At 41.4% G+C, this 27371-nt stretch overlaps 1 protein-coding gene across 4 annotated transcripts in view; it reads right to left on the reverse strand.

The window, feature by feature from the left end:
* Positions 1-586: 586 nt before the first annotated feature.
* tspan11 (tetraspanin 11) overlaps positions 587-27371 on the reverse strand; it is a 46403-nt gene continuing 19618 nt past the window's right edge. For 3 of the 4 annotated variants that reach the window (XM_078165441.1, XM_078165440.1, XM_078165439.1), the window contains exons 3-9: positions 25165-25356; positions 17028-17102; positions 13906-14010; positions 12224-12382; positions 10365-10451; positions 8405-8528; positions 587-2535 (exon numbers count right to left, since the gene is read on the reverse strand). In XM_078165441.1, coding sequence (XP_078021567.1) covers positions 8451-8528; positions 10365-10451; positions 12224-12382; positions 13906-14010; positions 17028-17102; positions 25165-25356 — 696 coding nt within the window. In that variant the 3' untranslated portion in view covers positions 587-2535; positions 8405-8450. The remainder of the gene's footprint in view (positions 2536-8404; positions 8529-10364; positions 10452-12223; positions 12383-13905; positions 14011-17027; positions 17103-25164; positions 25357-27371) is intronic. The other variant, XM_033615296.2, reaches the window with a different exon arrangement.

Here is a 27371-nt window from a genome sequence, read left to right on the forward strand (position 1 = left end):
CCTTACTGGCGCTCAGTAACATAAACTATGTTCTCCATGATTCTCTCCTGCAACTTGAACGGATACTGTCACAGTGACTCAAACAAAGTGAATCTGGAGAATCAAGTTTTGACCTGCTGGAAATGAACAGCGTAAATATTAGCTAATCAAGGAAATGAAAGGAAATTAGTTGATCTATGGCACACATTCAAGTGAAGTCACGAGTCACTGGTGTTAAAGTCCTAGTTGAGTTGCAAGTTGTATTTGATTTTGTGAAGTCTAAAGTCATTAAATTTGTGACTCGAGTCCAAGTCATGTAACTTCAGTCAACTACTCTGGTTGATGGTTATAAACTTTTTATTAATCAACATTTAGCATGTCATATATAATTTGTATTATGGTATTAGGTTGTAACTGTTAGTCGCTGTCCACGTAGAGTGACCTAAATTAGTTAGCAACATGTCTTGGACGAAACCACCTTGTAATACAGTATAAAGATTCAGACTGTTTTCAACTTGTTTAAATGTTCTAAGCAATAAAATACAACACGTCGTCTTTGTATTTGTGTCCATGTTGTTTCCACATTACGACTTTAAGCACATGAATGCAGCACATATCAGACATCTTTATTTAGAGCTGACAGGGATCTGTGAGGGCCTGAAATGTTCAGAGGTGACAAAAATGAATCTGCAATAACATTCGGTCGGAGTATCGTCTGCTATTAAGGAATGCTCACTTTGAGTGTTGGGTGAGACCAAACTGTCTCAACTGGGTCCAATTTTAAAATACAGCAGGATTATTTGACATGTAAAACTGGATGTCAAGCCTGAGCCACTGCAAATGGAAAATCTCTGTCTCCCTCTAGTGGTTCACAACTCAAACTGTCAGAGCCCTTATATATTTAAGTCCATGGATGAATGTCAGATGCAATGGAAACTGTACAGCCTTCTGGGACAAGCTTGTGCCCAGATAAATAAACTTACTTAAGTTGACACGATGCCCTCATGATTATAATCTCGTCAACTAGAGCATCGCCAAACAGCAATCACAGCGTCATAGCTGCCTGCTCTTAAATATCTGTCTTTCATTAACACAATGAAACCTGTTAATACGGCAATATTTAAACATTTATTGATGTTTGTATCAATATTTTGAACAGCAGTCAGTAGTGGGAGCACATGCCAATGTCGTATCTCATCATCAACCATTGACATACATTAGCACCGTTCAGTTGTAAGTCAGTCTGTGGACAAAACACTACGCTAACAAGGTCCCTTTATACAGTAGAGTACTGAGTCTTGGCAATGGTGTTGTATTATTGCAAAGGATATAAATGAAAAAATGTCACATGGATATTTCACTTTTAGATCTTTGAAACAGAAACAACTCGGTACATATTTCTCATACTTTATACTCCACAACAGCCGAGCCGAGACTTCTCACCTCTACAGTATAGCGGCAACAAGGCCACTCACTGTTCCGTGAGTAATAGCTACGGAAAAGGGGATGGCGAGTGATAGATTAGGCTGCGAAAAACAACATAGTCTTTACTTTCTTTAGCTCTCACAAAAGGTCAGCTTCTTCACTGTAGAGAATGAGACCTCAGTGTGTCTGGGAGATGATGAAAATGGGTCTTAAATTCACAGAGGGGAATGTTTGCTAATGTCAAAACCCATCTGACACGTGTATTTATCTGTCACACATGAAGATCAATAACTGATTTTGATGTATTACAAAATGTATATCACACACAGTACAGGACATGACCAGTGGCAACCACTAGGTGGAGTTACAGATTCAGGAATCTGGCAACCATTGGAGAAAATGACTTTTCTTTTTCTTAAGACTGTCTGAGCATGTCCTTATGTTTGTAGCTGTACATTTAAAGTCAATAACGACGCTATAGTTCAACATTCAGTGCTGCTACTTTCAGGAATATAGACATAACTACAAATATAAAGATATCGTTTATCACAGTGCATCGTCAGCTCCCTTTGAGATTTCAGGTACAAAATTAGTAATTATTCACCAGCAGACTTGTTTAAGAGGCACATTGTGTTTCCAAAATATACATCCAGACAAATACCTTTCTTCAACAGCACTGTAAACTGTGTAACCTTTGGATCATCATTAGTTGAACAGAGAATGTATTACGACTACATCCCTTTCTTTTGTCCTGCTCAAACAGAAGCATGCATCTAAGCCAAGGCAGTGATGCGAACAGATGTGCTGTTCCAGTGGGCCGCGATCGCAGTCAGGTTTCAGAAATGTTTAAGCCTGGATTTAAGTGCTTTGTCACACAAGTACAAGAAGAGCCAAATTCTTCTGCCTGTCTAGCAGTGGCACTGTTTTTCTGACTGCGATGTGGGTGCCCTGGAACGTGTCTGTGCACTTGGCTTAGCTCAGAGTTCATGGTTCAGAGTTCGGTGTTAAGGTGTCAGCAGGTCACTGCTCCATCTGCCTGTTGAAGGTGGTGTGTTGTGGGGCCTGGTGTGCTCAGTAAGGCTCCATCTTGATCCTTCTGTACAAGCAGCTGGTGAACACCATCCCACAGACCTGAAAACAGGAAGTGTTAGGTCAACAAGTGGTGCTCCATGACATGCACGGAAGACTGCAGGAAGCTTGGATGCTGTTGACTGTGGGGGACAGAGAGGGGCTAAAGGTGATGGGGTTAGAGACTGCTGGAAAGTATGGAGGTGGTTGCTATGGGGATGGCAGGAGTCAAGCAGCTGTTGTTGCAGCAACATGTGTGTGCACAGGCTTGCGCAAGCAGATACGAAACGAAACACTGGGGTCAAACAGAGGATTTAGGCACAAATATTTATCTTAGTGGTTCACTTTGTTCACAGCAAAAGGCTCCAAAAACTAAACTGGTGACGAAACAATATGAAGTAACATTATTATGGCTTTGTCTGGTCACAATAATAATGTGCATTCTGCATGAGATAGCAGGGCCATCAGTTCAGCCTCACTGCTCATTTTGACCTCAGAAAATCCTATCAAATGATGAGGTTAACAAATACAAACTGCATTTATAAACTACAGTTAAAGCTACATCCTGACAGTAGTACAGGAGACAGACAGTCTGTGAGAACAAGCATGTTCCTCTGCCTCCTCATAGTGCTTCTAATGGCATTTGCAAGAATCCACTACAGCTAAATGAAAACACCCAATCAGAGCTGAGGAGTCTATAAAGCAGGTGTCAATCATGTTGCTGGAAAACTAGGCAGCGCTGTTCAAATATGAATCAAGATAAAATGCTTTCGGAAACATTTTAGTGTACTGTTTAGCTGTAAAATGAGAAGGTTTGTGACATGGCTGCCATGTTGGCTACAGTTCAGCCAAAACCAGGCCAGTTGAGCACTGCCTACAGGCCGGAGCAAACTTTCTTGTTGACCACAGTTCACGAGTTGTGACTAGAGATGCACCGATCCAGCTTTTTCAGTTTCGATACCGATTGCAATGCTGTGACTTTGAGTATCAGCCGATACCGGATACCGATCCAATACCATGGTTGACCTAAAAAGCTATATACCTTTACATGTAGAACAGAAAAGACTAGCAGCATCGGGCATTGATGACTACACAGTTCTTTCCTGAGATAAAATGAAACAAGATGAAACAGATTAGATGAACTATTGATTTTAACAAAAATAAACAATTGTGCAACAGCAGTTGAAATAGTGTGAAATACCTCCACACAGCAGATTCTTTCTTTCACTCCATGACATATGACGTAGCTCGCGTCGCAATAGATTTAAAGAGAAAGGATTGCCTCAGGTGTAGGTTGCATTTTCCGATACCTGATCCATCTATTTTGATGATATCGGGGCCGATATTCGATCCAGATATCGGATCGGTGCATCCCTAGAAGTGACTGATGTGATTGACAGCTGCATTACGGACTCCTCGGCTCTGACTGGTTGTTTTTGTGACTCTTGCGAATGCCATTAGGAGCACTAAGAGGAGACAGAGAAGCATCATATCTTTTCAACAGATCATCTGCCTCATATTCTACTATCAGGATTTTATGACAGTATAAAAAGTCACTTTCTGTCATACTTGCTAAAAAAAAAAGTTACCTACTGTAGTTTATTAAACTCACCTTTTTCAAGAAAACTTGCAATGTCACTGACAAAAAAGTTTTTAACTCAGAAAAAGCTTAATTGCTAGACTGTGGGATGAAAAGTATCCAACCATGTAACTGCATGTTTTTGCTGTTGTTGTTGATGTAAGAAAGATAAGTAATCTCGTAATTTCTTATGTATTGTTATTTATGATTTTTTTAAAATTATTTTATTTAGTTATTGTGTTAATTTAGTGATTGTGTTGTGTGTGCTAAAAAGCTCATTAAAATATTGAAAATAATAATAAAGAGAAATTGTGAAATATTGAAAGAAAGAAGGGGTCTGGTTTTACACAATGGTGTTCCAATATGAGGTCTAATTAAGCAAAACTGTCACGTATAAATTCGGTAAAATCACCAGACACTGAGCCTGTTTACACCTGGTGTTAACATGTGTTTTGGCTATCCGAACATATGTGGACAGCTGAGGCACATTGTGGATCCCTCCTCAGTTGCTCTTGGTGCTCAGTGGCCACACTCTCACTAGCTGCTCACTGGCATGTTGGATAATCACGTAATAGGGACCGATATTATACATATTTAGGGTTATCGGTATTGGCGAATTTTTTTTTTTCCCCATCGATATGCCGATATACAGTTTTGTTTTCCTTAGCTGCGTTGTTTTGCCCCTGATGGCTTCTCACTGCCTGCACAAAGCAAACTCAAGACCTACCTTTTAGCCTGGCTTTTAATTGAGCTCTCCTTTATTTTATTTTTTTTAATTGTTTTTCATTTTATTTTTAAAATTTTGTATTTATGATTATTGTGTATTTATTTTTATTCATCTGTTTTTATTTAGCTGGCATATTCTTCAACATCGTTACTTATTTGTTTATTTTTAACTTATTTTCCTATTTATTTAAAGATCTAAAATTTCGTTTTTTTTTTTTTTTAGTTTTTATCCTGTCTCTGGTGTTTCTTTGTCAGTGTTTATTTTTGTAATTCTGTGTCAACTATGATTTTTACAGCAGACATATATCGGCTGTAAATATCGGCTATCGGTATCGGCTCTGAAAAAACATATCAGTCGATCCCTGTCACATAAGCAGTTGTGTCTGTACAGCTGAATATATCGCTGCCAGCAGAATTCAGCATGTCTCCTTGTATAGGGCAATACAATGGATGGTCATGCAACAATTCATCCAACTGATCATCAAATGAGTTCTACAGTTAGCATGCTATCACCAAAACAACCACCATGTCCTGCACTGATGTCCTTGTCTGGGACGCATTAGGACACATTCATTTTTACACTACAAAAGACGTGTGGTCAAATGCGTCCCAGACCACCAGGGTTTTGAGTGACTGGATCACAATTCTTCTTGGTGATTTTTTACACTTGTATTCATCCACTGGCTGCCTCTTGGGTGATCAGATCAGCCGAGAAGCATGCTAATACTAGATTTTAATAGGCTCACTGTTGTTTCAAATTCATCTGGAGGTTTATAAGGTTTACAAAGAGACACAATCTGATGTGTAATGTATTAGCTCCAGGGTAAGCACACAGATGTATGCAGAACCTTTAAGAATCCATGAGATACGACCTACAGAGGCACTGTACTACGCTATACTGTACTATAGAAAGGTCCAAAAATAAAGTGAGAACAGCAGGAACAGATATTGACCTCAGCCACTGGGCCTGCCAGTGGCTGAGGTCAATATCCACTGGGCCTGCCAGGCTTGATGGATAAACAGGCAAATGCCCATATTCAATCTTCCAGTCTCTAAAAGCCCTCTGAGAAAGCCTTATCGAGCGAGTCTGCGTTGTGTTTTGACTCATCACATTCTCTCTTCAGGCAGGTTTCTGATTTATTTTTCGTTCCACATCTCTGCCACCACCAGTGACGGATATGTAGAAACAGGATATTTGGCTCAGAGACGATGAGAAAAAGAGCCTCTTTGCTTTTTTTTTTTTTTTGTTTTCTTGAAGCCTAATTTCAGAAGACAGGGGAGTATTGATACAACAAGGCAATGATGTAACTAAGTAAAAAAAAAAACGAGAAAGAAACGAAACGCTTATTTCTCTTTGGATGGCAGGTGTCTGCTGGCACCCCAAACAGAGTTCCAGTCAATCACGATTCAAGAAACTCAATGAATAGCCTAGTCTATTTTGGATTTGCAAGTAACTATAGCAACAACATCTCCTGAATGAGGATGAACTATGAGGTGTCTGGAAAAAGAAATAAATGAAAATACAGGTAAAAATCCCACAATTACCATCTTAAAATATAGTTAAGTCTCATGCTAAGGTCTGAGTTTAAAGTAAAATTGCCACCCCAGATAAACAGCAATAGCTTGGTTTATACTGTAAATACACATTTTATCATCGGCATTCATTTCCTGTCAGCGCAGGTACTTCATAGAAGCAGGCATCACTGCATAAAGATGCAGAGCATGACTCTTGCTACCAACATCAGTGTGCAGAAGCAGTGATTAATCAAGCCGTTCCCGTGAAGTGTTTGACCTTTATCACGTCAGCCACAACAGCCCATTATCACAACATGCAAAGCAACACTCAGCCAAAGCCAGGCAGCTGCATGCTTCACGCTCAGCAAAACATACACATGTTCATTTAATGCATGTACAGTACAGGCCAAAAGTTTGGACACACCTTCTCATTCAATGCGTTTTCTTTATTTTCATGACTATTTACAGTGTAGATTCTCACTGAAGGCATCAAAACTATGAATGAACACGTGGAGTTATGTACTTAACAAAAAAAGGTGAAATAACTGAAAACATGTTTTATATTCTAGTTTCTTCAAAATAGCCACCCTTTGCTCTGATTACTGCTTTGCACACTCTTGGCATTCTCTCCATGAGCTTCAAGAGGTAGTCACCTGAAATGGTTTTCCAACAGTCTTGAAGGAGTTCCCAGAGGTGTTTAGCACTTGTTGGCCCCTTTGCCTTCACTCTGCGGTCCAGCTCACCCCAAACCATCTCGATTGGGTTCAGGTCTGGTGACTGTGGAGGCCAGGTCATCTGCCGCCGCACTCCATCACTCTCCTTCTTGGTCAAATAGCCCTTACACAGCCTGGAGGTGTGTTTGGGGTCATTGTCCTGTTGAAAAATAAATGATCGTCCAACTAAACGCAAACCGGATGGGATGGCATGTCGCTGCAGGATGCTGTGGTAGCCATGCTGGTTCAGTGTGCCTTCAATTTTGAATAAATCCCCAACAGTGTCACCAGCAAAACACCCCCACACCATCACACCTCCTCCTCCATGCTTCACAGTGGGAACCAGGCATGTGGAATCCATCCGTTCACCTTTTCTGCGTCTCACAAAGACACGGCGGTTGGAACCAAAGATCTCAAATTTGGACTCATCAGACCAAAGCACAGATTTCCACTGGTCTAATGTCCATTCCTTGTGTTTCTTGGCCCAAACAAATCTCTTCTGCTTGTTGCCTCTCCTTAGCAGTGGTTTCCTAGCAGCTATTTGACCATGAAGGCCTGATTGGCGCAGTCTCCTCTTAACAGTTGTTCTAGAGATGGGTCTGCTGCTAGAACTCTGTGTGGCATTCATCTGATCTCTGATCTGAGCTGCTGTTAACTTGCGATTTCTGAGGCTGGTGACTCGGATGAACTTATCCTCAGAAGCAGAGGTGACTCTTGGTCTTCCTTTCCTGGGTCGGTCCTCATGTGTGCCAGTTTCGTTGTAGCGCTTGATGGTTTTTGCCACTCCACTTGGGGACACATTTAAAGTTTTTGCAATTTTCCGGACTGACTGACCTTCATTTCTTAAAGTAATGATGGCCACTCGTTTTTCTTTAGTTAGCTGATTGGTTCTTGCCATAATATGAATTTTAACAGTTGTCCAATAGGGCTGTCGGCTGTGTATTAACCTGACTTCTGCACAACACAACTGATGGTCCCAACCCCATTGATAAAGCAAGAAATTCCACTAATTAACCCTGATAAGGCACACCTGTGAAGTGGAAACCATTTCAGGTGACTACCTCTTGAAGCTCATGGAGAGAATGCCAAGAGTGTGCAAAACAGTAATCAGAGCAAAGGGTGGCTATTTTGAAGAAACTAGAATATAAAACATGTTTTCAGTTATTTCACCTTTTTTTGTTAAGTACATAACTCCACGTGTTCATTCATAGTTTTGATGCCTTCAGTGAGAATCTACACTGTAAATAGTCATGAAAATAAAGAAAACGCATTGAATGAGAAGGTGTGTCCAAACCTTTGGCCTGTACTGTACATGTAGCCCACAGATTAAACACAGAGCGGACAATCACACAAGGACGAGCATGCAGTCAGATGTCAGATTTCCACAGTGCCTTCCAACCTTTTCTCTCCAGTTGATTAAACCACAACTCTGCTCTAGAGCTAAATCACAATGTACCGAAGTCCTCCTCTTCTTCTTTATAGAGCAGATAGATAAAGCAGGCTGTCAAGACTGCCCCCGCCAGCTAGATTAACACACCACACACACACAGACATAAACAGAGGGACATACAGTACAGTTCACCACAGACAGGTTAGCGTGGTAACAAGACACACATGTATGGTGACAAAACTACAGCTAGTGTGAATTAACATGAGTTTTTACAGATCTACATTATATCAGACAGTTACTAGAGACAGACGTGACCCAACATTGAGACAGACTGGAGCAGTGGACAAAGACGTGACGTACAGTAGGTCTTCAGTACAAAAGGATACGAAACATAAGTTTGAACTGAAACATGTTAAAGGTTCAGTGTTTAGGATTTAGCGGGATTTATTAGCAGAATAAAATGTGAAATTCAATAAGCATTTTTTTGGTATTTAAACCGCTGAAAATAGGAATCATCGTGTTTTCGACACCTTCGAATGAGCCATTTAAATCTACATTTGGAGCAGGTCCTCATCTAAGGAGATCACCATGCACCGTTGTGTTTCTACAGCAGCCCAGAAAATACAAATCAAACACTGGCTCCTTCTTTCACCATTCGTGTTTCGCGTCGTCCACCGCAATTAGGAGCTCCTCCGCAACAAGGACATCAGAAAAACGCTAATATTTTGATGTGAAACAGTTTTACTGAGTGTTTGTACCACTTTAAATCAGCAGGTCCATTTGTTTTGATGAGAAAGAGACCCCTGTGGATAATTCAGCTCCCAGTAAAAACCTCCTTATCGTCTGTATTTCAAAGTTATAAGAGAAAAACGGTGAGCACACATTAGCAGGTGCTGGGCTAACGGCCTTTCTCTAACATTTTAAACAGCAGTATTAAAACACTGATTTGCAGCATTAAACTGATTTATTCAGTGTTTTACCGGTTTAAATCACTTAATCTGTTTGTTTAGGAGAGGAAGATACCACTGCGGATTCAGCTCCCAGTAAAAACATCCTGAACAATGAACACTGAAGGAATTTTGACCAGGAGAAGTTTCAGCTGGTTGTAATCTGCAATCCTCACCACTAGATGACACTAAATCTTTTCAAATCTGACACACTGTTCCTTAAAATCACACTACACAGGCTCGCATTGCACATTTTCTCCTCCAGGTATGTTTTATATATTCAGCACCTCATCTGTATGTTAAGGATGATCCATTCAGATCATTTAGGGATGACAAATGATCTTCACATTACAGCAATAGTTAATGGAAAGCTATATTTTTAAATTTCTCCGTCACAGACAGGTGATCTCTCAGCTTTTGCTGTTGCAAGCCTCGACTGTAACAGTAGAGAACGTCTGGCCTCATTCTCAGTTCCCATGTTCCTGATTAAAACTGTTCAGCCGGAACCGTATGTAAAATGCTCATGGACATTAAAGGGCATATCTGTTATATGAACACCGCTCGAAAGAATCAGGGCAGGTTTATTTGGTCTCAAGTTTCTCTGAAGTTAATTTACAAGGAGACGGGGAGCAGAGCCACAAGAGGACTGTCAGCCAGCACAGAATTATAAAAAGGTACCCCTGTTTGCCTGGGTGGCCTCTGGAAGCCTTAAAAGCTCAAATCCATCTCAGGCTGGGACAAATCAAATAATCAGATAATGATGACTGAGGGACTAGAGTGAGATGAAAGGAAGTTTCCATTAAGAGGTTGTTGACCTTCATAGGTACATTTTCAGTAATGGAAAAATTAAAACCCATCTGTCTGGGTTTACTCGACAAACGGCAGCATTCATATGCAAAGGTAAAAGCAGTATCAAATTTCTACCAAAATAACTACTGGGCCAGTATGACGCACCGTTTATTCGGGATGAGGACTGCAAAGTAGCATTCTGCTTCTCCAACAACTATCTGGATTTTATTTACCTGCAGACAAGCCACTCCTATCCCCACGGCGCCGATGACCAGCAGGTGGTCGGCCAGAAACTGCTCCAGCTTAGTGATGCAACCACCCTGAAAGGAAAATCATATAATGCATACCATTACACAGATAGCCACCAGGCTCACACACCCTTAAAAGCACGCTCTCCATGGCTAGCTTCCAAAGTGTTGGAGCTAACGAGAAAACATCCAGCCACTCCTTACAAAGATACTTCTGTTCATGTCCCCTAAAATGTCTGACCTTGACGTTACTAACTTGTATCAGTGCAAAGTTTATCACTACAGAGGTGTTTTTACATTCCGCTACTGAAGGGGGCGACGTCTGTGTCGGTGCGTCACTAATACAAAAACCAGTTGCAGTCCAGTATGGGAAACATGTATCAACGGGGGAACACAACACCGGCAAAGAAACCTGAAACCTCCAGCGCAGAGCGACTTGTCAGTACAGTGGGGCTGCAACTAACGATTATTTTCACTGTCGTCTAATCTGTCGATTATTTCTTCGATTAGTCGACTAATCATTTTATCGAAAAATGTGTTAAAATGTTGAAAAATGTCGGTCCGTTTCTCCCAAACCCCAAAATTATGTTATCTAATGTCTTGTTTCGTACTCACGCCAAAGGGTTTTAGTTCACCGTCATGGGAGAGTGTGTAAAGCTGCCAATATATGAACGTAAGAAGCTGCAATAAGAGTATTCTGTAGTACTTTTCTATGAAAAATGACTCAAACCGATTAGCCAACTACTAAAATAGCCACTGATTATTTTAATAGTCGACTAGTCATCAATTAGTCGATTAATCGTTGCAGCCCTACAGTACAGAGCAGAGTTAGCATTAGCATAGTTAAAGTTTTGACAGCAAAAATGGTAGAGCGTCGTTTTTGGATGTAAACCGGACCCTGGAGCTTCCTCCCACTATGTACAGAAAACCCCACTGGAGCAGATGATATTATATGTTTCACAACCATTAATTGCAAGGGCCAGTTAGCCCACAAGCTAACGAACAACATGAATAAAAGATGCTAACGACACTTAACATTCTGACAAGTCTGCTAGGTGCAGATTTTGTTGAACAACAGATGCCTTCTCTGAGTCTGACTGAGGCTCAAAAACGTAGGACTAGATCCCTCCGATGTTTCCTCAAACGCTAACACCAACCATTTTCATGCACATTGCTCTTTTCCCAGTCAACCTAGTGCGAGCAGCGCTGGAGAAATCGGAAAGCAAAACCAACCACGAGCATATTTCTGAATGAGGAAGAGGAGAAGATAATCAACTATTATGGGAAAACCGTGTTAAACCTAATATTGGTATTGGCACAAGTATTTAAAATGTGTCTGGAGAGGGACTGAGATACATTCTCAGACCACTTTCACCCATCTTCCCAAAAGTTGTTTTGCTTTAAGAATTGTGACAAAAAATATAGCATGTGATATCATGTAGACGTGTTTGGGTTTATTTTGGGGGTATGTTCACATTTTATGCCTTTGCACATGATTGTACTGTGAGCACCAAGAGCAGGAACTAAAGGGTTTGACACCAGATGGTGGAAAAAACTTCACCTGATCAGCATGGATAAGCATTCAAAACCTCATCTTTTATTCATTCCCACAGAGCGCTTCAAACTACAGTGTTGTCTCTGTTTCTGTCACTATTTCAGTTCAAGAGGGATAAAATCGGGACACGGGAAAATATAAAAAGTACTCCAGTGATATTGTCTTATAGCTGCAAGCTATGTGCACATTAGTCAATAGAAGATTCCTTAAATGCAACATTACAGCTCTGTATTCAAGAGTTTGACTGAATATGGTGTCCATCATTTTCCAGAAGTGTGTGCCCACTGACCTCCACCTTGTAGATGTTGGAGGGGTGGTCTCTCTTGCCACAGTGAGGGGTGATGGTCTTGCAGCAGCTGTCAGGCACCAACCTGCCGTCTGCCTGCTTCGATGAAATGTACACACTCATCGTCCAATCATGAGAGTTGTTGCTGCCGCAGCACTTGAACTGGAGAGGCGGAAAGAGGAAAGCGTTGGGTTGGGTTCATGACCGCATCAAATGTAATTTTATTACATTCAAAGATTTAATTGAGGTTTTCGAATTAAGCTCTGAATGGATGTCGTCATATTTTACCCTAAAAAATAAATAAATAAATACTCCTGACACAAAATCCTTAATTTGAATAAAGCAATTTATCAGATTGCATGACTTGGCTTTAAATGAACTATCTCTAATGAATAAGTGTATTCTGTGGTGCGTTAGGGTGCCTTCAGACCTAGACTTTGCTTGCTTTGGTTCAAATCAGGGACTAATTTCGTTACAAGTTGCATAACTGCCTAGAGTTGGTTCATGTTCGACAACGAGGCGCGGCTCCAACTAGAAAACAATGTTTTGATGCACTGGATGTGCTGAATGTGCATATTATGGCAGTACAGGAGGAGGTGCACATTAATAATCCTTCAGGACTGTAACATGCTCATGTTTAACCCAAACAATGTGTCATGTGACTGCAGTTGGTTCAGATCCAGGTCGGAACACGTTCTCACCACAAACGAACCACACCAGAGTTCGTTTGTAACCAGACTGAGACCACCTCTTCAAGAAGGTCTCAGTCTGGTTGTTACGGTGCACACCTGAGTGTGATTGCTGTGTTCACACCTGCCCAAACGAACCGCACTTAGGGGTCAAATGAATTTGAGTTCAGTTGAACCGAACCAAACCAAACAGGGCAGGTGTGAAAGCACCCTTAGATTACTGCTGAAGCGCCCTGTTGATACGCAACATACAGCGAGTAGCATCCCACTGTCTGACACCATGAGGATGGAAACAGAGGGCTTGGCAGGGACGGAGCACAAGCAAACACACCGTCTGTAGTAATTTTGTCTTGACTTCAAGGTGATTGGCTGTTGAAACAGGTGTCGGCTAAAAATTCTAAAACCAGCCACTGGCTATTTGACCAGCCAAGTTGCAGGTGACTCCATCAGCGGATTTGAGCTGAGCTCAGACTGGTCAGCTCACACCGCCGCAACTTTTTTCTGCAACATTCTAAACTGGTTTCGTGTTGTCGCACATCTTTGGCTTAAAGCTTTACACTCCTAAATATCTGGTACAGCCCTAGTTTGGCTTCACAATGTCACACACTGTTAGAAAAGCACACATCACTCATCTTAAAGTTTAACTTAAATTGATTTATGTGGCTCAAACCATTGTTCCATAACTTTCTGACAACACTTGCGAATGAAGGGAGTTGTTCCCTTTCCTCTCAGGGACTTGGACAAAATGACTTTATTTCACTTCTCATTTTTGGAACAATATTTGGAGCAAATCCCAATGGATAACAGAGCTATGAGCAATTTCTCCTACTGAATCTCAGCATAATTCAAAACTACTTCCTGTATGGTGGAGTCATTTAAACTGAACCCATGACAAAGTGCGACTACACTTGACCATGCTAGCTGACAAAAAGTGCAGCACGTGATCTTACATAAACCAAACAAAGCCTCAGAGGCCTTTGTAAATACAGTCCGTACATCCTGTTGTAGTCTGTCCACAGCTAATGTGATGGCCTCCCTCCCGGGCTGGGCGTAGTTATCTGTCATCGTCTGGTTGAGATGCTGCTTCAGCTCCTCACTCAGCTGGAAATGAGGAACAAAAAGACAAGAGACAACAGACACAAACAGTGAGAAACAGTGTGTGTGAGCCACAGAAGGAGGCGGAGTATTCATGGCAAAGACCTAAATTTATTTTGTAACCACGAGCTGCTTCATTTGTTACACATGGAACGCATCAAGTGCAGGAGCAGAGACTACAAAGGTGAGAGTGTGGTGAAGTGATAAGCCTGACAAAAGTGAAAGAGTGGGTGGATTAGGACAAGATAGACAGGTAGCAACTCCCATGCATCTGCGACAGAAAAGACAGATGAAAAAATAGACTTTTAATACAGCCTTTGATGTGTGGATATGTTTGTGTGCATCCATGCTCTCTCACACACACACAGGAGCGAGAAGAAACAGGGAGAGAGGATGAGAGCCCTTATCTTTAAAGTGATTCTATCCTGTGCTGAATCCCTCTCCATTATAATAAATCTCTGAGCTTGCCTGCAGATAGCATGGTGCTCTTTGCAGCCCTCGCTGACTGACAGGCAGATGTTTGTGAGATAAGAAGGTCCTTGAAACTGTGTGCCAGATAGATTCCAGACTCTGCCACCTGCACTGAGCCTCGTGCTCAAACTGACGACTCAAATACACGCACAGAAGTAAAAAGAGCTAAAAAGCATGGCCAAGTTAGAGAAAGTTAGAGAAATAAACTCACTTCATTGCACTAAAATCACTGGTGGGGGTGCCACATGAGCCAAGAATAAATCCATTCATACATAAAATAAATCAAAACCTATATGACTGGACCATGTGGGAATTTATTTTGAAAGGACAGACACAGGAAGAGGCCACACTCAGCAGTCAGACAGGAGTCAGGTTAATTTCCAGGGCTGGTACCTGCGGTTATTCCACAGGCTAGTTAATAACATGTCAGGCAGGAAATCCAAAGTGTGGGATCATTTTGAGAAGGTGAAGGACGAACCCAAGGTGATATGTAAACTCATCTTCATTGGTCGACTACACACATGACGTATCATCTGAAACATGGAAGTAGCTACATGCCCATTAGAAGGGCTGTACGTTAACTTTTTTAGCCCATAGCACTGGTGCTACAGAGGGTGATAATTTTGTAGCACAGGCCAGAAAGTTTGTAGCACCTGTCACGATAACAAATGTTGCTGGGTGATTAATTGCGTCAGAAATTATTGTGATAAGCAATAATGTTGCTTAATATTGTGCTTTTAAGACCATTTTTATTATTGTTGTAATTTTGCTGTTTTTAGACCATTTTTTAAACTTATATAATGATAATAAAGACATAATGATGCAAGTACACCCTTTTAAAGAGAAATAAACATTTATTTAACAAGATTATTTACAAATGCAAAAAAAGAAAATTTAATATCCGAAATAACACGTAAAAATATTGAAATAAATAAATAAAGACCTTATACATACAAAAAAATAGACTGTCAGTCTCTCACTCTTAGGTGCTACTAGGCAAATAAATTCATTGCACAAACATTTATTTCATCGCATGTGTGACATATATGTCGCACTGTCCAGCCCTGCCATTAGCCACTTAGCACTGCTTTGCTGACAGCGTCATTAACAGGCGGCTCGCTCAGTGTGTGACATGCACTTGTAGATAAAATATAGGCCTATATTAATTAAGGTTCATTAGTACGGTTTTGTATTTCTCTGTAATGTAGCACAGTGTTAACAATGTTACTGATGCTATTCTTTCTCACACCTTCAACTCAAACCATTGTGTTGCCCCGCCCAAAATATATCATTTAATAATTTAATTTATATCGTAAACATGCGGGCAGCTAGTCGACAAATGACCCTAAATGACAACTATTGGTCGACTAGGAAAATTCTTAGTCGGGGGCAGCCCTAATTTTTTTCCCGATTATGCTACATTGTCAACAACAAATCCTTGTTGACAACAGCGGGAGAAAAGCTAGTAACCGTTGGCTGTTAGCAGCCAGTAGCCGGAACTATCAGCTCACGGCTGTTGGACTGAATTACATTATGATGTTTTCAAGCTCTGCTGTTTGGAGGAGAAATTTGTTGATGTCTTCATAGCAATACAGAACAGATACTAGCAAGGATGCACGATATTGGAATTTTGCATATATCCGATATGCCAATATATAACAACTTATTTGGCCCTCTGTAGTGGGATTAACATTATATCATGCATGAATACTCTTATCTTGATGGCCCACCAGCAGATGGTGACATGAAATAAAATGCTTTTCAGTGTATGTAATATTCATTGATTGTGCAAAATAAGGAAAAGCTCATTTTAAAGCCAATCCTGGCCAATACGGATGATGTACTGATATTATCAGTTTGTTGGCCGGTTCCGTTCATTTTAGGACCAGGTCGATTTTATAGTGCATCCCTACATATTAGAGAGGGAACATAGTTATATTAAATGTAGTAAAAAGGCTTCTGAAGCAGTGTTTTAGATGTTTTTCACATGCAAGAAGGTTTTACTAAAAGCTGCTTCGTAAATTTGTATGGTTGAATTTGTGTTCATTCAAAGGTTAATTTTTCATAATGAAGATTTCTTTGTTTCCCTGGCACAAAAGGGGGAATAAATAATAACAAAAACAAAATAAACAACAACAAAAAAAACATCAGTATGGGTTCGCAGCTATCGGCTATTTGCCAGATTGTTATTTAAAACATTCGTACTGGCCCAGAATCAGAATCAGTGCATCCCTAGATGATGCCCTGGAGTCTGTGGCATAGCAACTGCTCAGTTTCTAAACTCACTCATCAAAAATCAGACGATTATGAGATGGTAATCAAAAAGTACGTTAACACCCACCTGAAGGAGAAAAAACTCTCAGTAGGATTTAAGTCTCTGTTTTACAACACAGTTTAAGGGCTTTCACTGCTGAGCTTTGACTGTGCTGCTCTTCAACACACACCCAGAGGGCCGACACAATCTGTAACACTCAAACCTAAATAGCAATTTAAACATTCTCTCAGGAAAACACCCACCCAAAACATCCGCTACCAAAATTATTTTCACTTACCCTCTGGTAATAGACATAAGCCAGTACTCCAGCCACCAGTTCAATCAAGAAGATCAACAACAGGCAGAAGAAATACTGTGAATGAGAAACAGGACAGAGAGAGATTACAGGACCAAGCAATGCAATAAAGAAGACAAAAGGCTTCACCTTCATCCAGGCATTTCAGCTTCATCAACATCAGAGCAGCTAACTCATCTGAGAAAGTTGCTCAATAAAAACTTCCATCAGCTGTCATTGTGCTGCGTCTGTCACTTGTAACACAGATGGCAACGATGCACAAAAAGAGACGAAGCAGAAATCAATCTGACAGGCTGTAGGATCTGATTTCTCTCGGGCATCTTTTAAAGAGCCCCTTGTGCTGCTCGAAGCCAGTTTCATTATGTGTCATAATTAACTTCAAAACACTCTTTTAGCAAAAACTACATTAAGTTGATTTAAATATTAATCATCAGTATAATAAACATTAATGTGTATTCCTCGGGAAAACAAGGAATTAATGGATCAGACATCAGATTCATGTGGTTAAAGGGATAGTTTGGATTTTGTTAAGTGAGGTTCTACTAGGTACTTAATCATCGTCGGTGTATTAGCTACAGTAGATGGCAGTCGACACTAAAGCAGGAGTGACACCATGGGAGCTAAGCAATGCACCTCTGTTGACAGGGGGTTAGCAGGAAAACATATTTAAGCCACTTCGCACTTGGCACTATATTTTCTCAACCATAGTACTTCCGTATTATTGCGCAAAATAAAGCCCACTGTGGTCTACTCCTGGCATCAGAAGGTTTAGAGACCTGTATATCAACAATACATTTGCAACTGCATACATTTGCTTTACAAATCTGTAGTTGCATCCGTAGTATAGATCCCCAATGCCCCACTCTTCCAGATGAGACACAGTTCGACACTCGTCTTGCCCCACTTCCTAATTTGAAAGGCACCCTGTCATTCTGCAGACAAATTTGTTTTCTACAACCTACCTCACTAAACGACATTAAGTCCTCATTGGAGGATTAACTGGGAGAGGAAACAATTGGAGAGCAATTGGAAGAGGCGCTCATGTGGGTATGCGCTTCCTCTATCTGTGCTTTTGGACTTCTGACACACTGAACCAAAGCAACACTATCCAAAATCTATCAGGATCCAGTTATGCAGGATGTAATCAAACCCCTGCAACTTATGTCCACATGTTTGTGCTGCTCATCACTTGCTAACTTTTGGAAAGATATCTCAGACACAATTTCACAAATCATTAGCACATGGATTGAACCATATTCTGTTACTGCACTATTTGGGGTCACTCCACCTACATTGCAACTGGCTAAAACAACAAAAAAAGTAGGGCTGTAGTCTCCTAGTCGATTATTTGGTCGCTATGCTTTCGTCTGACCAAATTCTCATGAGTCGAATAATCGCCGTGTTACCTTCATAAGGAGAAAAGTGCTACATCAACAGCTTTCCAGGATTAATCCATTATTTCCTGCGGCTAAGTTACCTGTGAAAATGGGGGTGTTTTCAAAACACCCCTGTTGTTGACAGAAAGTTGAACTCGCCCATTACTGACACCATTTCCCTCAGTGGAAACAAAGCTTGTATTTACTTGTATTTCACAGATAAGAAACAATAAATTGTGAAGACAGTAAAGCCTCCACTAAAATAGCATTTTAAGTCTTGTGTGTGATTTATCCTTCAGGGATTTATACTCAGGGATTTATCCTGGCTTCATATGAGCAGAGGAAATCTCTGCTTGTCGCTAGGCTAATTTATATAATGCAAAATGCCATAGGCTTGTGCTAATAACGTTAGCATGTTGTATTTGCTTGGAAAACGTGTTTAGTATAAGACAGTTGTTTTGTCAGTGAACCTTGTGAGTTGTAATGGAGCCAAATTATGTACTGTTACCTTTGTTACATGTTGCTGTTGTCCCTGGCTGTCCCTGAGAAGAGGGAAAGATCGCTAGACGCTAGGCTAATTGATACAATGTAAAACGCCATAGACTTGTGCTAATAACGTTAGCATGTTGTATTGGTGGGGGAAATGTGTCCAGATAAAGTGTTTGTCTGTGAATGCTGCGAGTTATAGTGAAGCCAATTTGCATACTTGTGTTTGAAATTGTCTCTATTAAGCCATGTTTAATGTGTGTTTTGAATCAAGTATATAAATAAAGTTTGATTTGAACTAAAGTTTACAGCACTTAACACAGTCCTCCACTGCCAACTAGTGTTTTGGAGGCGTAACTGCAGAGTGACACAGACACACCACCGCAGATGTAAAAAATAAAGTGCTGATTTATTTTATTTTTTTCACGACTAATCGATGACAATTATGTGCGACTTTAGTCGACCAAGATTTTCTTTGGTTGACTACAGCCCTATAAAAAGACGTAATTGCCTTTGTCACTCTGCTGGCGAGATGTTTAATTTTGCTCCAGTGAAAGTCCCTTGTGCCTCCTTAACTTACTCTTTGGATTTAAGCTCTTTTAAACTGCATAAAACTGGAAAAGAATCAGACGGACTCTCAAAGGATTTATAACACATTCTCTGTAACATGGACACCCTTCTTCTCCTATGTAAATGTCCAGGCGGATTAAGGACTGTTTTTGATCTAGCTGACCTGTAAGCTCCTGTTTTAAAATGTTTTTTTGTGCTATCACGCCTGTTTTGTTAGTTTTTTATTTATCTTGTAGGTACATATATAGTTTATATACATACATGTTGTATTGTTGCTGTTAATGTTGTATTTTTACATTTTTGCCAATCGACTTACATGTGCAATGATCCTGGAAATGTTGTTCTACTTCAAAGTCTAATCAACAAAGTGGGGGGGGGCAACTGTGCTGCACAGGTCAGCTGTTTGGGTCAAACAGCTGCTCAGCGGTTTATGTAAAAGACAGCAAATACAAGAAAATAACAAAAAAACTGAGTGATGAGGACAGGATAACGACATGCCATTAACCACAGACAAAAGGATACTGTGATCTGTGGAAACTGGAGGCCCAGAAAGAGCACAAGCTAACTTCATGAATTGTAAACCCATGTGCACGGACCAAGAGAGGCACTGTTGCCATGAGCGACATTGGCAACAACCAGAGCATGTGAGCGGAGCGGACCGGGTGAAAATTTCCGCTCCTCGCTCGCAGACCTGTCACTTTGCGCCGCTCGTCCGCTCCACTTGGTTCTGCGCATTCTTCGCTCCACTCCATCATAAATTTTATCCCGCTCGACTCGCTCACTACTCCGCTCAAAAAAACTGCGTCCTACTACCCTAACCTGTAATCTTCTATTCACAAATAAAACATGATCTTGGTAGATTCTCCGGGGAAGCCCTCTCCCCGCAGTTAGGGACCGTTCTCCACAGTACCGCTGTCGGCAGGGTGGAAATAAGTCAAAGTGTGGAGGAGACAGACCAGGTTAAGCGGCCGACCTCCAGGGAAGCCCTCTCGCCTCTCCCCGCCGTTAGGGACCGTTCTCCAAGGTACCGCTGCTTCTCTTCTCAGTTTCTTTTCTGAAGTACACAGTAAACTCCATAGTTTTGAAAGACTATGGAGTCCCCGACAAGCCCGACAAGCAGAGCCCGGTCAATCGCCATCAGACCAATCAGATCAGTCTGTCTGATGGAGGCAGGCTCTGGGCAGGCGTAACATGATGAGGACAGCGCTGGGCCGTAGAAGTCGAAAAGTAAACAGCCAAGATGGCAGCTGCCGAAGGACCGTGTCCATTCAATTTAGCTTTGGAAGAAACGCTAAGCCAACTACACCTATCTTTTTCCTTAAGAGAGGAACAGAAGACTGCCCTAGAAGCCTTCGTTTCCAGGAAGGGCATTTTTGCTGTTTTGTAGACGGGATACGGCAAAAACATAATATATCAGTTAGCCCCACTGTTCAGCAAACAAATGGGGCTTAGTGCAATAAATACATCACTTTGTTTTTTGCTTTGATTGGCCATTGTGCTATTCAATTGCAGCGGCATTTGAAATGCCTCAGTTAGTGCCGCCCCTTGGGTAGGAATGGTGTATCGGTGAGGGCCAGACTCAAAATCTTTCTAGATCTGAGTCTGGATTTCCAGGCTACAAGCACGCACCATCTTAGAAATCTTTAGAAAAGTAAAAGAAAAGGCATTTTATCTGGTCCGCTTGTAAATGCTGCCGTGATAACACAAACCAACTCTAGGCAACCATGCAACAAAATTAGTCCCTGATTCATACCAAAGCAAGACAACCCTATGTCTGAAAGCACCCTGAGGAAAAGCACCTCATGCAGCCCCACATCGTAAAATCCAAACCATCCCTTTCACTACAACTAAAGATCAGTGCCTCTGCAGCTAAAAACTAAAATGTCAATGAAAAATAAACCCTGGTGGCTCATACTGTGAGCTTTATCCTTCATGATAAGCTCTATTGTAAGTACTGAAAAACAGAGCATAGTTATATAAACTGTGTAGCGAACAGATCGCCCACACATTTAGGGTGCTCTCACAGACAGTTGCAGAATGAGCAAGATTAAAACTACAGTTTTCTCAGGCTAAAAAAACAAACTTTCGACTGTTAAAAAAGGTTCATATAACCCATACAATCATGGTCCGTGCCATGTAATACGAACACATACAGCTAATTAGGCGCACCTGTCGCAGTGCGGGACACAACAGTGTGACAGCAGCAACAGCGCTGCTTCACTCGAGCCCATTATGGAGAGACAGATGCTACTAAACAGCCTGTGTGACTCTAGAGGCAAAGTGATGGCAAACTACTGGTCAAACAGTCACAGGAGAGCAATAATCTCACTGAATTAATACACACACACTTTAGCAAATGATCTCTTCTGTTGCAGTAACTATGTCATGCAGCCTGCTCAGTAGCTCTTGGTTACAAGATTTCAAAAAACACTTCAGTCCCAGCGCGCCTGCTACCCACACAAAATGCTACCTTCACTCCTTCTTCACACATACATGCTGGCATCACTTGTTAATCTCCCAAAATTAGCGAGCACAATATAGTTGGTATTCGACACAGACAAAATGCAACACGGACTCCAAATCCTCCACACCTCTTCACTCCTGCAAGCCCCTTTGTCTCTCCTATTGCTCCATCCATCAACAGTAGATAGATGGACCTATAAATAGCCCTGCGGCAGTGAACGTTAACCTCCCGCCTGCCTCTCTCCCACTGGGCCCTGCCTCTGTAAAATAATGAGGACAGTAAGGTCCCTGTCAGAGCCATTTGTCTGCATCTGGAGACCTCAGACCAGCGAGAGAACAGATGACTTCCATGTTGTTAAACATTTGTTGCAGAGAAACAAGCAACCTTTGCGAACACGTGGGCGAGCATCTAGCTTCTCGATGTAGACATGACAATGTGGGACCACTAACAGAACCCTGGACCTTCAACATTTTTGCCCACTTGATCACTCAAGTTACGCAACTTATGAGACAGTAATTCAAATGTTAAACATAAGCAACAGAAGTTTGATCATTGTTTTCCTCAAATGAATTCAGCTTTATACATATGCCTTGATTTAAAAGCTTCTACCAGTGCTAGGATTTAGGGTGGTAGTATGTTTTACATCATCCTGTATCCCAGTTACCTCGTAATTCTACTCGATGTGTATCCGATGTTCTCACACTGAAAAAGTGATGAAATTCAATATACTAAAAGCTGCCAGGACGCATAATAAATCTGCTTGATTTTTTGAGTGTGCTGTCGATTGTTGTCCCTCCAGGCAACGCAGAAAAAAGGGAAGCTGTTTACATATGAAGGTGGCGTTCCAAGGTTGCAGTGTGACTGATGTGACTGACGTACACTGGCACAACATCGTGTATCATTTCTTATTACTAGTTTTCAGTTTTCATTTTCTATAAACTAGCTACCCCAAACATGTAGTGTACACTGTAAAGCAATGCGAAGTAGTATAGAATTAAGACATAGAGAAAGTAAATGGAAGTTTTTCATTTGGTTAAATGCAAAATAACAGTGAATAAGGCAATGTCACTAAAGCTAAATTGAGGGAAGTTCCCAATGCCTGATTAATTGTCTGAATGATCTGGCTCTCCTACGATCGGATGGATTCCTCACATGTTAGAAATGTAAAGTCCTTGTTTCAAATTGAAAACACAGTGTTGTCTTTGGGTGCTTTCAGACCTAGAGTTGTCTTGCTTTGGTCTGAATCAGGGACTAATTCTGTTATAAAGGTGCATAATTGCCTGGAGTTGGTTCGTGTTCTCACGGCAGCATTTACAAGCGGACCAGATCAAATGCCTTGTGTGAGAAAGCTGCTCTTGATTGGTCAGAATTTCCATGCTGGAAAAATCCAGGAAGTAAACAAAACGTTGAAGAAGAGTACACTTGCAAGATAAATGTGACACTTTCTAATGTCACAATGGAGGGACAACTACGCAGGTTGATTTTAGCGCTGGTCATCGTGGACTATATTGCTGTCATTGTTCATTTTAGTCAAACCATACAGTTTGAAAACGAGGCGCGGCTCCAACTAGAAAACAATGTTTTGATGCATTGGATGTGCTGAATGTGCATATTAAGGCAGTACAGGAGGAGGTGCACATTAATAATCCTCCAGGACTGTAACATGCTCATGTTTAACCCAAACAATGTGTCATGTGACTGCAGTTGGTTCGGATCCAGGTCAGAACATGTTCTCACCACAAACGAACCGAACCGGAGTTCATTTGTAACCGGACTGAGACCACCTCTTCAAGAAGGTCTCAGTCTGGTTGTTTTGGTGCACACCAGAGTGTGACTGCTCCCCCGGGAGAAAATTTTGTATCTATTTGATTTAAAGGCATCAATCAGGTGAATTCTGAGAGCCAAGTTATGATGGCAGAATATGCCTAGATTTCAACGTATTTGTGCTTTTTATGTGTGAAAAATGTTCTATTTTTACTGATAAAAACACTAGCGGTATGTTATGGTGAAGGGTTACGCTTAAAATACGGCTAAGGATTAGTGGTTAAACATTTCAGTAATCAAAAGAAAAATGACTAACGTACTGATGGAGGGCTATTTTATTATTTTAAATCATGTGCAGACAAAATATTCTTTTAAAATTCTCTCACTCACAAACACAGTTACAGATACGCAAAACAATAGAAAATATGCAATACGAAAAGAAAACAAAATTTAAGACTTTAATTACACACAAACAGACACAAATTACTGCTTTCCTTCTTCCCTCCCTCACGATTTGCAAGTATGGCACCCTGAATCAGAGCATTTAATTTTACACGGCTTCGAAAAGAAGATTTCAAAAGCCCTCTGGTAGTTGAATACCTCTGGGACAGGCAACCCACTGGAACCGTGGCGTGCGCAATCCGGCCGAGGCCGAGGCACAGATGCCGGAGCTAATAGCAGCCATTCAAGTCAATATAAGTTGCTCCACCAGCCGCAGCCTAGAAGCAGCCCGGCACTCCGCTCCGCCAAAAACACGCGCCGGGTCTATTTCTGATGGACGCCGCGCGATGGCACGTCAATTTGCACAGACCAGATGAGTCAAACAGGAAGTCAGGTGCAGAAAAGACGAGAGTATCCGGTCAATTTTCACAATAAAACACCCATGAAAACTCCAGATCGTATTTCACATCGCTACATCAACATGATGTGACATGCAACTACCATGAGCCAAATGAGAACGAGAAAGTTTTCAGAGCTTACTTCAATGGTGCTGTGTGTTGCCGTGCAGGTTAAGAGTTGTCTTAAATACAGCCACACAATTCTCTACTGATGTTTTCGGTGGGTGTGCCACTTTAAGTGGTCCGACCGGCAACTGGTTGAGACGATTTAGTTCCACGTTCCACGTTGCCCCTCCGACTCTTCGGCAGAGGGGGCCACAGGGGGGGCCAGACTCCGAGTTACAGGTGCACTGGCCCCTGCTGGCCCTCCCCTAAAACCGCCATTGCAAACAGGGCAGGTGTGTAAGGACCCTTAGTTTCACTCACACACACCTTAGAGCTACCCAGTAAACCTGCATCCTTCCATTGCTGTCAAGGCATCAAAAAATGTGAAAAAGTAAAATAATTAGGACTATAAATTAGCAAATTTCATATTCTGACATCATATAGATTGTACATCATCTACCCCACACCTTTACAACCACCTCAGTCTGAACCCCCTCCAAGGGTCCCCATCTCACCATAGACAGATAGCTTTTCTGCTCCCGGATGACAGCACAGCAGCCCAAGAAGCCTGTAACCACCACCAGGCTGCCGGCCAGGATTAGGATATACGCTGAGACAGCAAAAGTGCTGGAGGCCAACAGACTCAAGTAGTCACTCTTCTCCACCAGTGTCCAGACTCCTACGCTCAGAACAGCAGCTCCGCCCACCTAGAGGAGAAGGGGAGAGGAGGTGGTGGGGAGAAAGCGGTATTAGAACATTAAGATAAGGAGACAGATAGAGCTCTGAAAGCAAAAGCTTCCATAGAAGGAAAACTAGATTAAAAAAAACATAAACGATGAAAAGGTATGAGTCATAAAATGGAGACAGAGGAGATATGGATGGCTCAAACAGAGAAAGGCCATACAGTGAAAACACAGTGTGTCATACCAATTCATGCTTGAAGAAAAACAAAAGACAAAAAGGTATGGCACTTTACAGGGCAGGAAGTGACAAGTAGGAAGCGAGTTCAATGCTACTCAATGAGTCACAAAATGCAACAACATGAGAGGACAGTGGGCGAGTGTAAAGGGCCATAAGGAGAGAGGAAACAGAAAGAGAAACAGTGAGGAGAGGCCAGGCGTAAAGAACAACAGCCACAGGAGCGGAGGGACTTCAAAGGTCAAATTAGGGCATAATGACCACTTCCTTACAAACAATCCTGGACAACAGACCCAGGGTGGCGTCCAGGATCTGTTCCTCTCATCAGTTTCAAAGGCGCACGGAGAGGAAATGCCTCAGAGAGTCTCTACCCTTCATCCTCCCATTTAATTTCAGTCAAGACCAAGATCCACAAACTCACAGCAACACATGCCAAACCAAGGAGTGCCCCTTGGAGAAACAGGGGCCTGAGGGACATGACTCTTCCCAAACTATAGCATATGTCGGACTAGGACTGGGCGATAAAATAATAAGGATAATTTAACGATATAATTTTCCTTGATAGAGATATAATAAATGTTTGACAAATCCTCCGTAGAATTAAACCAGCCTTATGCCCATAGACTAGATTGTGCTAAGTGGCTAATGGGCATGTAGCTACTTCCATGTTTCAGATGATACGTCATGTTTGTAGTTGACCAATGAAGATGAGTTTACATATCACCTTGGATTGCGTCCTTCACCTTCTCAAAATGATCCCACTCTTTGGATTTCCTGCCCGACATGTTGTTAACTAGCCTGTGGAATAACCGCAGGTACCAGGAAAATTAGAGGCCATTAGGAAATTAGAGGCTGTACACATGCCGTGTCTTTAACTGCCTGGAAAACCCAAGGTCCGGCGCTGGGCGCTACTCTTGTGCCTTTTTTGTGCCAGCGTTCAAGAGGTTGGCAGCAGGTTGTGTCTGAGGTTGCTAAGCAACCTTAACAAGCATCATATAGCCTATTTACCTGAAACCCTGAGTGCAGAGCTGATCTTCTTCCAGGAGCTGCTTTTAAGTGTGTAGGCCTGTCGTCCCACATGGTCCAGTCATATAGGTTTTGATTTATTTTGACAAGGTGCAGCTCCTAATAGAGTTTCACATTTGTTTGCTTGTTTTTCTGCGACTAAGCGACCAATGGAATCTTGCTGACTAATGATCTTTCTGTTTGACTAATGTTTGGTCAACTATTCGGGGGCACACTGCAGGTGTAAAAACATTATTTTTAACAGGTTCCTGACCAGAATTAAGATTTCTTTATCTATTTATTGTTTTAATGACTAACATTATTTTGACTCTAATTGTTTTGAATCTTGGTGAAATGCTCTGCTGTTTGGCAAGTATTTGTCATGTTTTGACAATAATAGTTTAAACCACGATTAATGCTCAAGAATCTTTCACACAGGAGCAAAAATTTGCCTTTAAACTACAATTATATAATGGTTTTGACTATTTTGAATAATCATCAATATCTGCTGATTCGGAATTTTTAGCCACATTGCCCAGCCCTATGTACAACTTTTATTTTTAAGAAATGCAAGTTACATTAAATTATAATAGATTCATATATCTTTAAAATGTTTTAAACCAAGGCAGGGATGTACAGCCCCCATGGTGCACTGGGGGATGAAGAAAAAGTCTTAAAAAAGAGATGTGTGGTGGTCCAAGGAGGAGAGGGAGACAATGTGTTTCCTCAAGTTATGAATTTTACGGTGTTGACAGAGCACTTACCCGAGCCTGATGGCAAAGCTTGATCCCTTTTCTCT

The sequence above is a fragment of the Epinephelus lanceolatus genome, chromosome 23 (genome assembly GCF_041903045.1).
Source record: "Epinephelus lanceolatus isolate andai-2023 chromosome 23, ASM4190304v1, whole genome shotgun sequence".
Lineage (NCBI taxonomy): Eukaryota > Metazoa > Chordata > Actinopteri > Perciformes > Serranidae > Epinephelus > Epinephelus lanceolatus.